The following is a 13,191-nucleotide window of genomic DNA, read 5'->3' on the forward strand; positions in this document are numbered from 1 at the left end:
ATTGTGCTTTTGCATTTTTCTGATGACAATCATCCAAGCTACAACCACCCTCCAGAGATTTATTATGCCTATATTATTGAATTGTAATAATAATATTTAAATATTTTTGAAAAGTATGAATGTTTGTCCAGCACTACAGCAGTTGAAGTAGAAAACAAACCTATCTTTCTCAAATGCACAGCTATGGAAAACTTGCCTTAGCTAAAATAACTCAGTCAGTTACCTTTTCTTGGTAAACCTTTACCTATTTTTTTCCTTTGCCCTCTGTTCAGACTTATTCTCCCTTTCAGGTCACATGACATTAAAGGCAACAAAAGCACAATCCTCCCTCACCAAACTTGCACTACAAAGCGCTGTACTGCTTTTACTGCAGGAGGTGAACTTTTGCACACATTGGACAGGGCGGTTTCCCTAACTGCCAGCTACAAAAGGGATCTCATGCTCTCAGAGTCAAAGACGGCAGGCAGGAAACTCTTTCATCGATACACGAGAAAGGACACCGCCTTCAAAGGTCATGGGGATATTAGACAGTTTTCTCCAGTCCTTCAGTTCTGTCTCCCTGTTGGGAGCTCTGGTGGTCCTACTGCTTATCTACTTCATTACCTCTTCAAGCTTTAGCTCCCAGAGGGACGGCAAAGATCCTCCAGGACCGAGACCACTTCCCATACTTGGAAACCTGCTGCAGCTTGACCTCAAGAGACCGTACAAGACATTACTGGAGGTGAGGTTCTTTTCTTGTTGTTTGTTGTTTCTGCTTATTTGCATTTTTTATATAAGAAAATGTCATGACTTTATGTTCCCGGTCATAGCTTTCAAAGAAATATGGATCAGTGTTCACTGTCTATTTTGGACACAAGAAGGTGGTGGTCCTGGCTGGATACAAGACGGTGAAGGCAGCACTTGTCAATCATGCTGAAGAGTTTGGAGACAGGGATCCATTGCATTTTTTGGATGAAGTTACTAAAGGCCATGGTAAGGAAAGATAAAAAACTGAGCTTTTTCCATTTTGATGTGCCTTTGTTCATGATTAGTTAATTTGTTCACATGATTTCTTGAAATCCATAATCTCAGGGGTTTTATGGTCCAACGGTGATTCATGGAAAGAGATGAGACGCTTCGCCTTGACAAACCTGAGAGACTTTGGGATGGGTAAGAAGGCATGCGAGGACAAAATCATTGAGGAATGTGAGCGACTCATTGAAGTGTTTACGAAATTTAAAGGTAAGTGTCTCAATATAACGCATAGGAAACACTCGAAATGATCGTACCTCCTCTTCACTTTTTATTTCCTGTTTCCCTCGTTGCAGGAAAAGCTTTTGATAATTCCCGACCGGTAAACTATGCCGTCTCTAATATTATCTGCTCCATCGTATATGGCAGCAGATTTGAATATGATGACCCAGAGTTTACGTCCTTGGTAGATCGAACAAACAGAAATATTCAACTTGCAGGCTCCCCATTAGTACAGGTATCATTTCATATATTTATTATTAAACTTAGACATTTTGTCATTTTAATTTACATTATGCAAAAATTGTGGTAACATTTTTTTTTTCAGATTTTCAACCTGTTCCCATGGATTGGTAAATGGTTTCAAGATAGAAGAGAATTGGATAATAGTGTCGCTGCCAACAGGCAACAGAACTCACAGCTATTCAGTCGTTTGAAGGAGACTCTCAATCCACAGATGTGCAGAGGTTTTGTGGATTCCTTTCTGGTCCGAAAGCAAACTCTAGAGGTGGGGAAGCCTTTAATCTACTATCTAAACTGCTTCTGACATTTCCTTGTAATTCTACGTTCAGGTCACGTGATCCGACATGTCTCTAAAAAAAGGCCTCAAATCTTTCCAGTTGGCACAACAGGCTGTGTCTCTGTGGAAAATACATGCAAGATTGAGGAAATCTATATCATAATACAGGATGGACCCATCCCATTCATTCCATCTGACTCCTTGCACACACACTGAGCGTAGGAATAGTAAAGGCAAGCCAAAACTCCAGCTACATCAGCTGATAGCAGATTATCTCGGGCCAGGCCGCATCAGCGAATAAGCTCAGCTGATTACAACTTTGGAGTGTTTGTTAAGCTTTTCCTTTTGTGTATGTGGGACAAATGATTTGTGGTTATTAACTAAATAAATAATTAATTAAAGGACTCCCACTAGTTGATCCAGTTGTTATATCTGATCCTTTACCAAGACAAAAGTACAGTTATCAGTGACAAGGAAAGAAGTTCTGGAGATTTGTTTGAATAGCAATGGCTCCTCTTTACCTGCAGGAATCTGGGACCAACAGTTACTACAACAATCAAAACCTGATGGCAACAGTTCTTAATCTTTTTGCTGCCGGCACTGATACAACAGCAACTACACTGAGATGGGGACTTCTGCTTATGTCCAAGTACCCAAAAATACAAGGTAAGGACCTCAAGACCCCACACAACAATCCAAGCAACAACATGTGCTTCACCAACACAAAAATGATCTTCATTAAAAGAAAAACTTTTAATCTCGCAGACCAGGTCCAGGAGGAAGTGAACAGGGTGATAGGAAGTCGTCAGGTTCAGGTCGAGGACAGGAAGAACCTGCCCTTCACCGACGCCGTCATCCATGAAACACAGAGACTGGCCAACATCGTGCCCATGGCGCTTCCTCACAGAACCAGCCAAGACGTCACTTTCCAGGGTCACTTCATTAAGAAGGTCAGCCTGAACTAACATAGAAGACCTGATTTGGAAGAATTAACTGGTATTGTAATAGTGCAATAATAAAAAATGTTAAATTCGCTCTTAGCAGATTTCCTCTCATATCCGCCGGGGATGCTGACAGTAGCAGTGACAATGTAGCAATTCATTTTTGTGCTGCATGAAATATTTTGCTTAGCATAGACAAAATCTACCTGCATTGTCAACAGGGAACCACAGTGTATCCTCTCTTGACATCTGTCCTGTATGATGAGACTGAGTGGGAGAGCCCACGCACCTTTAATCCTGCCCACTTCCTGGACAAAGACGGAAAGTTTGTCAAGCGAGATGCCTTCATGCCTTTCTCTGCAGGTTGGTGAATTTAGCTGTTATTTCTTGTTATTCGCTTCTTTGCAGACGACATTAACCTTTTTCTTTGTTGTGTCTTTCCCACAGGTCGTAGGATTTGTCTTGGAGAGAGTCTGGCCAAGATGGAGCTCTTCATCTTCTTCACCACACTCCTGCAACACTTTCGTTTCAGTCCTCCACCTGGAGTTTCAGAGGATGACCTGGATCTGACTCCAAGTGTGGGCTTGACCCTCAACCCTACACCTCACAAACTGTGTGCTGTTCCCTGTATGTGAGCGGTACGGCTTGAAAATGCTTTTTACAGTGTTATATATTACTGAGCACTGAATAATAATGCTCTATATAAACAACTTCCCAGTTATCTCTTCCTTGTCATTGCCTTCATGACAGTCCTGCCATTAAAAATGTAAATAGGAGATCAACATCACTAATAGAATAAAATCATTGATCCGTCGGCATAATTTGTTAATGGTGCTTATTAAACCACCTAGTGACTGTAGCCAAAAATGCATGTAGGAATTTAAATATTATATATTTTTTATAACACAGAACTTTGAATTATTTGTGATGTCTTACTGTATAATAAAAATTGCAAACAGTAAACTAATGTGTGTCTGTGATTATTTATATAAATCATTCATTCTGGGTAATTTTTACCATCAGGTTTTGTGGTACAGTACTAATGCTAATTTGTGCAAAATTCCATCAGTATATCAATTATAAAAATATAAAAATGAAGTCTCTAATGCACAAGTCACTCGTCAGAATTTATAACTCATAAACACATGCTAAGAGTTCAATAAATTAGAGTCTATGTAAATAGGCAACAAAGTAAAAATGCACAAGTGATACAGACATTCTTAAGATTTGTTCAAACAAACAAAATGGGATGAATTTTAAACATAAAAGAGATGAGTTAGATGCATTTTCACTCTTTGTGAATCTCACACCTGTGCACATTTGTTCTTTTAACCCCTGTACAGATTTATGTCATGTCATGTAACAAATGAGTCAACATTAAAAATGTTAGATAACACACATTCAAACTGATCATCAACAGTTAAACCACACACAAAAAACACTGACCTGAAAAGACAGCAAATGTTTAGTCATACACTCTTAGAAATAATGGTTCAAAAAGGGTTCTTGCTTTTTTCTTTTTGGAATAAGCTTTCTTCAAGGTTTTTTTCTCCAAAACTAATGGCTCCATTAAGAAACCTTTTCACCCAGAACCCTTTTTTGGACGAAGGACTTCTTCAATAGGTGTTAAAAGACCATCACCCCATAAAATATTGACATGTCTAGCCATGTCTCAATTGGTATTTTTTGAAGTTTTAATTTAACGTCTTCTGTCATGTTAATTGGTTAGTCCCTCCAGAGTGAGATAACATTGTAAGTAGGTGTTTTGAACTGTCGATCGAGTTGGGTTAGTCTTGTCTGTCTTTTTCAGTGTACAAGCATTGGCTAGTTTGATTCTATGCAAACAGACCTTTGCCAGCACAAGATCGCTGGCAAATTAGAAAAACAACTCAAGACACAACCCTCAGCAATGTCAATCGTTTAGTGCCATTCAACACAGGGGACGAGAGCTGGACTGAAGTCGAACAAACCCTGCATTACTTTGTTGTTTGTAGATGGTTAATGATTCAACTATTATAGTAAGTGAACTTTGACATAATGCCACTAAATGTCCTTTTTCTTTTCTGCTGTGTCACAGGTGCATTACACAAATTTGCCTGCTGAGGACTGATTTAGTGGTGGGATGCTCACTTTTGACCTACACAGCTTCTCCCGTTCTGTTGGTTTATCCTCAGAGTTTACCCTACTTATCAACCATTGCTCCAATATTTTCAAACACAATTTTGTAATCGTTGGAATCTCTCAATTAAAACTCTGAAAAGTTTAGCACAGATTAAAATTATAGATGACCACAATAAATACATTATAAAGGATTCAATCATGTTTTGCCTCATCTGTAGAATACAATATGGTTCTTTGCAGAACCCTTAGAAGGCTATAAAAAGAAACCCTATAAAAAGGCTATGGTGGATTAATGGTATAAATCCTTGAATATAGACAAGCCCCGGGTAGGTTCCTGTTAGTACCCTTAGAAGGTGGAAAGGTTCTGGGTAAACCCTCCAGAAAGGGTTCTTGGTCACCATAGAAGGGTTCTCACTAGAACCTCTCATAGGGGGGTTTGCATGAAACCTTTCACAGATGTATCTAGGTAAAGCCCTTTATGTTAATTTCTATGTATAGATAAACCCCCCAGAAAGGGTTCTTGGTAGAACCAATAAACCATAGAAGGGTTCTTGGTGGAACTATTACACCATAGAAGGGTTTTCCGCAGAACCTCTCATAGGGTTTTTTTGGCATGAAACCTATCTATCTATCTATAGATAAACACCCCAGAGAGTGTTCTAGTTGGAACCATTACACCATAGAAGGGTTCCCAGTAGAACCTTGCAAAGGGGATTCTGCATGAAACCTTTCACATTGGATGTAGGTATAACCCTTTATGTTGAACACTTTGCAAGGGTCACCGGTGGAACCTTTTACAAGGTTCGACTAGGAACCAAAGATTAAATATTTTTCCCCACTATGGGGACACCCCAGGAACCTTATATGGTTATAGTTGGCACCTTTATTTCTTAGTGTATTTGTTGGTGAACTTTCCCACATTTTGTCCCTCCCCTCGAGCTGGCAGCCACAAAAAGGTATTCATCACTAAAAGGCCCACAGAATTAAATGCCTCACAGAGGAACGTATTCAATCAGCGCATAGCAACATCAGAAAGGTTTTACAGTTATGGGGATATTAGATATCTTCCTCCAGTCCCCCAGTTATGTCTCAGTGTTAGGGGCTCTGGTGGTCCTGGTGCTCGTCTACATTGTTTCCTCTTCCAGCTTCAGCTCCCAGGGAGACAGAAAGGAGCCACCAGGACCCAGACCACTTCCCCTGCTTGGAAACCTGCTGCTGCTTGATCTCAAAAGACCCTACAACACATTACTGAAGGTGAGTAAGTGGCTAAAATTAAAGTATTATTTATTATCTAATAATGTTATAATAATACTCAAATCATCTGCCTTCACATGTTTTATATAAACAACAAATACAATATACTACTGTTTTTAGCTGTCCAAGAAATATGGATCAGTGTTCACTGTGTATTTTGGACCTGAAAAAGTGGTGGTTCTGGCAGGATACAAAACAGTGAAGGAGGCACTTGTTAACCATGCTGATGAGTTTGGTGAAAGAAGTTCACTGTTAATAACAGAAGAAAGTACTCAAGGCCACGGTAAGGACCAAAATTTAAGCAAATGTTTATAGTCTCTAGCTATTAACACTTATTAATTAAAAAAAAAAAATTCCAGGGGTTTTATGGTCTAATGGAGATTCATGGAAAGAAATGAGGCGATTTTCCTTGACGAATCTGAGAGACTTTGGAATGGGCAAAAGGGCATGTGAGGACAAAATCATTGAGGAATGTGAGCAACTCCTTGAAGTATTTAAGAAATACAAAGGTAAGTGCTTTTAATTATTTCTCTTTTTCTCTTTTTTTTGGACCTTTTGGACCTGGTTTAAATTTGTAATTTTGATTTGTGCTTGTTTCCCTTGTTAAAGGAGAAGCCTTTGATACGACCCAATCAATGAACTATGCAGTCTCTAATATTATCTGCTCGATTGTCTATGGCAGCAGATTTGAATACAGTGACCCAACATTTACGTCAATGGTAGATCAAACAAACAAAAGGATTCAACTGGTGGGCTCGCCATCAGTACAGGTATGATTCACAACTTTTGTCAAGCTTTCAGCGTTATTTTAAACACTGATGTATATGTATATACTGTAGTCTATATAATCTATAACAGTTTTTTGTTTGTTTTTTATACAGATGTACAACCTGTTCCCATGGATCTTCAAATTTATTCGTGACAGAAAAGAAATCCATGAGATCACAGACTTCCTTGAAAGACAGAACGTGACGCTGTTCAGTCATTTGAAAGAGACCCTTAATCCACAAATGTGCAGAGGCTTTGTGGACACCTTTCTTGCTAAAAAGCAAAATCTGGAGGTTTGGAAACTTGTTATCTACTATCAAATTGATATAACTGTTGACTTTATTTCTAGGCCAAGGTCGTGACCTGCAAACTCACACATTAAAATCACAGCACAGTGCTGTTCCTATGGGTTTTGTAAATGAGAATGTCCTTGTCCTTACCACAGCAACTCCCATTTGTGTCACTGGTAAATAGGAAATATAACATATGTACGTGGAGCTGTAATGGGAACGGAATCACATGTTGCTAATGTTAAAGTTTTCTTGGCTTCCACATTATGTGTGGAATATATTAAGTGTAACTTCAGGGTTTTGGAACAGACATATCCATCTATGCCTGCAGGAATCTGGGATTACTAACAGTTACTTCCATGATGACAATCTCATGAATACAGTCCTGAATCTGTTTGCTGCCGGCACCGATACAACAGCAACGACACTCAGATGGGCGCTTCTGTTTATGGCCAAGTATCCAAAAATACAGGGTAAGGAGTAATAGATTTGCATAGATCATTTAAACATGCAATTCAAACTATTGCCTTTCCCAACACAAAACACACTATCATCATCAACCTACAGCTATCTACAACAATTGTTAAATGTGCAGCAGTCCTTTAAACTAAATGCTAATGCAGTGCATGCAAGCAGCAATAAATAAAAGTCATTGTCATGAAGTAACAGACACGAAGGAGAGACTAACTGAATCTGGATAATAATGTAATTTTGGCCTCAATCCCCTTTAATTTCCAGACCAGGTCCAGGAGGAAGTGGACAGGGTGATAGGAGGTCGTCAGGTTCAGGTCGAGGACAGGAAGAACCTGCCCTTCACCGACGCTGTCATCCATGAAACACAGAGACTGGCCAACATCGTGCCCATGGCAGTGCCTCACAGAACCAGCCAAGACGTCACTTTCCAGGGTCACTTCATTAAGAAGGTCAGACTGGATTAAATAAAAAGTGTAATATAAAATGTCTTTTCACACAAATGTTGATTTAGGGCTAACCGACATCCATGCATTCCAAGCACATTTGTGGCAGTTGTGTCCCAATTGGTTTTTCATATCCATCTTCGTCTTCAACAATGAATGTGGCAATTTAGTATCAAAAACCTTTTTAATTGCTGCATTGTCAACAGGGAACCACAGTGTATCCTCTCTTGACATCTGTCCTGTATGATGAGACTGAGTGGGAGAGCCCACACACCTTTAATCCTGCCCACTTCCTGGACAAAGACGGAAAGTTTGTCAAGCGAGATGCCTTCATGCCTTTCTCTGCAGGTTGGTGAATTTAGCTGTTATTTCTTGTTATTCGCTTCTTTGCAGACGACATTAACCTTTTTCTTTGTGGTCTCTCTCTCTCTCACAAAGGTCGTAGGATTTGTCTTGGGGAGAGTCTGGCCAAAATGGAGCTCTTCATCTTCTTCACAACTATTATGCAACACTTTCGTTTCACTGCTCCACCTGGAGTTTCAGAGGATGACCTGGATCTGACTCCACGTGTGGGCTTCACCCTCAACCCTACACCTCATAAACTGTGTGCAGTTTCCCGTATGTGAGGAAGAGGAGGAGGACTTGTGAATACTGCCTGCCCCAATTTTAAACGATCAATCTTAGATTCCACACTCTATACCCATCTATAATAAGTAAAAAGTGAATTATAATAACACTTAATTGAATGCAGTGTACACCTTTCCTCCTGAACAACTTAAGTGATGTATGTGTATACATGATAACTAATACTGGATGTGCATCACATTTATAAGCATTTGTAAGCATACATGACCATGCACAACAGTAGCTTGCTTATTTTGCCATGTATATCTATATAGGGGGCTGTTCCAAGTACAGTCATGTGACTCTAATGTCATATATATTTATGTCAAGATTTTGTGTTTTCAACTAATTAAAATATCAAACGACAGGATTCCTCAATTTTTTTTTATGAAACTGGATTGTTCTGCTCTGTTCTGTGTTTTAGGTGCAAATGAAGTCTTGAAAATCTCTGTTATCATACAAGGAACTAAAAGTCAGGATAATTTCGCCTCTAGTGTCTGTCTTTAATTTTGTGAAAATACATCCTACACCATAAATTTTGGGTCACAGAGAAAAAACTGATGTTGAACCAATTAGTCTAATTAAATAGCCTCGAAATCCAATTGTGAATCTTTGGACATGCTGAACCTACCGAAGAAAAACTGTTGCTTTTCACCTATGACAGTTCTGATTCAAGATTAACAATGAATACAATATCCAAGTCTAAAAAAACAAACAATGAATATGATAATACATAATCATATGGTAACTACCAAACAAATGTCACATAACGATATACTAGTTTTAGGCTAAGGCAACTAAAGAAATGACCTGTCTGTTCAGAAATCCCATTGTTCACCTAAAGAGGCAGGCCCTACCAGCTGATTCGTTCACTTCACTAATGGGCTGAGCTTATTTCCAGCATATAGCCACAGAAGCCAGTTCTCTTTTTCAACAATCCCACAGAGCCTACAGCAGCAGGCCAATTAACTTGTATTGTCACTGCAGTGGCAATAAACGTACACAGATTGTTTCAGAGAAATGGAGATGTCTGATTTCTTTCTCCAGCCCCTCAGTTCTGTTTCTCTGTTGGGGGCTCTGGTGGTCCTGGTGCTTGTCTACATTGTTTCCTCCTCCAGCTTTAGCTCACAGGCAAAAGAGAAGGAACCTCCAGGACCCAGACCACTTCCCCTGCTTGGCAATCTGCTGCATATGGACCTAAAGAGACCCTACAACACATTAATGGAGGTGAGGAAGTGCTTAGAGTAGGTTTTTACTTAACTTCTTTTGTCTGCTCTTGAGGTAAATTCACAGTTCTGTTACCTTGTCTGCTTTCTCCTGTATGTGTGTATGTGTTAAAGAAGAACATATAATGCCTGTGTACCTCTTTTGTTAGTTTTCTAAGAAATATGGATCAGTGTTCACCATCTACTTGGGACCTAAGAAGGTGGTGGTCCTGGCAGGATACAAGACAGTGAAGGAGGCACTTGTAAACTATGCTGATGAGTTTGGAGACAGAAGTGAAATACGAATTCTGCATGACTGTTCTCAAGGAAAAGGTAAAGAAATAACATTTAAAAAAAACACAGCTTTTGGCCAACCGATTCTCATTATCCATGTTTTTTTATTTGTTGAAAAACTTCAAATCAGGTGTTATATGGTCCAATGGTGATTCATGGAAAGAGATGAGGCGCTTTGCCTTGACAAACCTAAGAGACTTTGGAATGGGCAAGAAGGCATGTGAAGACAAAATAATTGAGGAATGTGAGCACCTCACTGAGGTGTTTATGAAATTTAAAGGTAAATGGCACATTCTAGATAACTGCATTAGCAACATCTCGAGTGCAAATTATCTATTTTTTTGTTCCTGTTGCAGGAGAAGCTTTTGATACAACCAAACCAATAAACTATGCAGTCTCTAATATTATCTGTTCCATGGTCTATGGCAGCAGATTTGAATATGATGACCCAGAGTTTACATCCCTGGTAGATCGAACAAACAGAAATATCCAGCTCTTGGCGACCCCGTCAATACAGGTATCATTTGTTATGTTTCTGAAGATTATACTTTAAGACATTTAAATATGTGACACAATATTATTTTCCATTTACCTAACCGAAAAGGTTATTTTAAACGTCACGTTATTTTAAATACTAAAACTTTTTTTTTTTGACAGATGTACAACCTGTTCCCCTGGTTATTCAAATGGGTTGCACATAGGAAGGAATTCAACAGTTTTTTTGCTGCCAACAGGAAACAGAACTTAGCGCTGTTCAGTCATTTGAAAGAGACCCTCAATCCACAGATGTGCAGAGGTTTTGTGGATGCCTTTTTGGTCTGCAAGCAAAATCTGGAGGTTGGGAAACATGGCGTAGCAAAATTGATATGATAGTTTATGCACCAAGGAGAACAATGTGAACTTGTGTTCGTCTTATGTTGATCTGAACATATGGGTCACAGTCTGTATATGGCCTCTCTTAGATAACAGTGGAGTTAACTATTAAAGGACCACAGTACACACTAACTAAATGGGACAATTTCTCTGGTTCTTGGAGATTTACAGTATTAACAATTATATGACATTTTCAAGTTTGGGAACATGTGTCTAACTGCTTATCTTTATGTGCAGAAATCTGGGGTTACCAATAGTCACTTCCACAGTGAAAATCTTTTGATGACAGTTATTCAGTTGTTTGCTGCCGGCACTGATACAACCTCAAGTACGCTAAGATGGGGACTTCTACTTATGACCAAATATCCGAAAATACAGGGTAAGGATATGTAAACATATCATATATGTAATGCATCACTGACACTAAGGCCCTGTTCAATCAGATGTTTGGTCAAACCGCTCCACAGTCAGCCTGAAATGTCACTGAAAATTATTGCTGTCCAGGTGTTCATGAACTGAAATTTCTTCACTGTTGTCATCTGTCCCCTTTCATCTCGCAGACCAGGTCCAGGAGGAAGTGAACAGGGTGATAGGAGGTCGTCAGGTTCAGGTCGAGGACAGGAAGAACCTGCCCTTCACCGACGCCGTCATCCATGAAACACAGAGACTTGCCAACATTGTGCCCATGGCAGTGCCTCACAGAACCAGCCAAGACGTCACTTTCCAGGGTCACTTTATTAAGAAGGTCAGTAATTAACATGGCAGATTGAACCCAACAGATGTTTAAAAACTACAAAATAAATTCAAAAGATAATTAATAACTAACTTAAAAACAGTAAAGTATAAATATCTTTTCCCATTTGAACATGTTTTAAAATAATGTTATTGCTTAGCATATTGAAAACCTTTTGAATTGTCAACAGGGAACCACAGTGTATCCTCTCTTGACGTCTGTCCTGTATGATGAGACAGAGTGGAAGAGCCCACGCACCTTTAATCCTGCCCACTTCCTGGACAAAGACGGAAAGTTTGTCAAGCGAGATGCCTTCATGCCTTTCTCTGCAGGTTGGTGAATTTAGCTGTTATTTCTTGTTATTCGCTTCTTTGCAGACGACATTAACCTTTTTCTTTGTGGTCTCTCTCACTCACACAGGTCGTAGGATTTGTCTCGGAGAGGGTCTGGCCAAGATGGAGCTCTTCATCTTCTTCACCACACTCCTGCAACACTTTCGTTTCAGTCCCCCACCTGGAGTTTCAGAGGATGACCTGGATCTGACTCCACGAGTGGGCGGCACCCTCAACCCTTCACCTCATAAACTGTGTGCGGTTTCAAGGATGTGAGGAGGAGCAGCCTGCCCCAGTTTCATCAATTCATCTCAGTTAAACGTTAAATGTGCTCAAAATGTTCAACGCTACTGATGTAAATGATCATTCATCAATCATTTTCTGTCTCTTTTGGACACCTGGGCTTGTGTCCAGTAGGTTACTCAGTAATCCATTCATGTCTGGTAGGAAAGGCAGACTGAATTTGTATTCATTTTTACGTCTTCTCAGTATTTTGTGTCTCTCATTGTAGAAACATTATTAACATTATTTGATATTTTTGTATTTGAGCTTGGTACAAGATCTGATTACAGAAGCTGTTATGTCAGTAAAAAAAAATAGTAAAGACTAAATACACCAGAAAACCCAGCACAGCCTCTACTGTCTGCAGACACATTTCAAAGTCCATTCTATATTCAGGCCTGATGTAACTTGACCCTTGATTGTTTGAACATTTTTGTTAATGTTTATGTTGCAGCTCTGCCTAAAAATGACAACTCATTCCTGAACACCCAAAGACCCATTTTCTGCAGACACTCGGCATAGACAGTTCCTGTAATATTACACTGAGAACAAACACTATAGTTATACAGTAGAACCTCTGTAGATCATTAAAGATGAAGCGCAGATGGAAACAGGGTCCAAATACAAGTCTGACAACAGAGAAAAAATGCTTCAGCTCACTGTAAAGTCACTTAATCATACAAGATAGATAAGATATGTCACTATAGGAATATCATTATGATTATTATTGATATAATTATATTAATTAGAGGCTACAGGGCTTGATTATTATTGATATAATTATATTAATTAGAGGCTACAGGGCTT

General features: G+C 39.3%; 2 protein-coding genes across 4 annotated transcripts; both read left to right on the plus strand.

Moving 5' to 3' along the window:
- Nucleotides 1–349: 349 nt before the first annotated feature.
- On the plus strand, nucleotides 350–3,649 carry LOC104939016 (cytochrome P450 2K1-like). 2 transcript variants are annotated; one of them, XM_019259128.2, is made up of 9 exons: nucleotides 350–721; nucleotides 810–972; nucleotides 1,072–1,221; nucleotides 1,308–1,468; nucleotides 1,559–1,738; nucleotides 2,278–2,416; nucleotides 2,516–2,700; nucleotides 2,913–3,054; nucleotides 3,139–3,649. In XM_019259128.2, exons 1-9 carry the CDS (start codon nucleotides 515–517, stop codon nucleotides 3,324–3,326), a joined length of 1,515 nt encoding a protein of 504 aa, XP_019114673.1. In that variant the 5' UTR covers nucleotides 350–514; the 3' UTR covers nucleotides 3,327–3,649. The 2 variants fall into 2 exon arrangements, with proteins under 2 accessions (XP_019114673.1, XP_027139751.1); XM_027283950.1 differs by having other exon boundaries at nucleotides 861–972.
- A 2,130-nt stretch (nucleotides 3,650–5,779) lies between these two features.
- LOC104939017 (cytochrome P450 2K1) lies at nucleotides 5,780–13,138 on the plus strand. 2 transcript variants are annotated; one of them, XM_019259159.2, is made up of 10 exons: nucleotides 5,780–5,981; nucleotides 9,802–9,892; nucleotides 10,041–10,203; nucleotides 10,295–10,444; nucleotides 10,521–10,681; nucleotides 10,822–11,001; nucleotides 11,275–11,416; nucleotides 11,598–11,782; nucleotides 11,961–12,102; nucleotides 12,191–13,138. In XM_019259159.2, the coding sequence occupies exons 1-10, from the start codon at nucleotides 5,860–5,862 to the stop codon at nucleotides 12,376–12,378; spliced, it is 1,524 nt and encodes a 507-aa protein (XP_019114704.1). In that variant the 5' UTR covers nucleotides 5,780–5,859; the 3' UTR covers nucleotides 12,379–13,138. The 2 variants fall into 2 exon arrangements, with proteins under 2 accessions (XP_019114704.1, XP_019114705.2); XM_019259160.2 differs by lacking the exons at nucleotides 9,802–9,892; nucleotides 10,041–10,203; nucleotides 10,295–10,444; ... (4 more) ...; nucleotides 11,961–12,102; nucleotides 12,191–13,138 and adding exons at nucleotides 6,187–6,349; nucleotides 6,426–6,575; nucleotides 6,676–6,836; ... (3 more) ...; nucleotides 8,248–8,389; nucleotides 8,480–9,032 and having other exon boundaries at nucleotides 5,780–6,066.
- The last annotated feature ends 53 nt before the right edge of the window (nucleotides 13,139–13,191 follow it).

The sequence above is a fragment of the Larimichthys crocea genome, chromosome XI (assembly GCF_000972845.2).
Source record: "Larimichthys crocea isolate SSNF chromosome XI, L_crocea_2.0, whole genome shotgun sequence".
Classification (NCBI taxonomy): Eukaryota; Metazoa; Chordata; class Actinopteri; family Sciaenidae; genus Larimichthys; species Larimichthys crocea.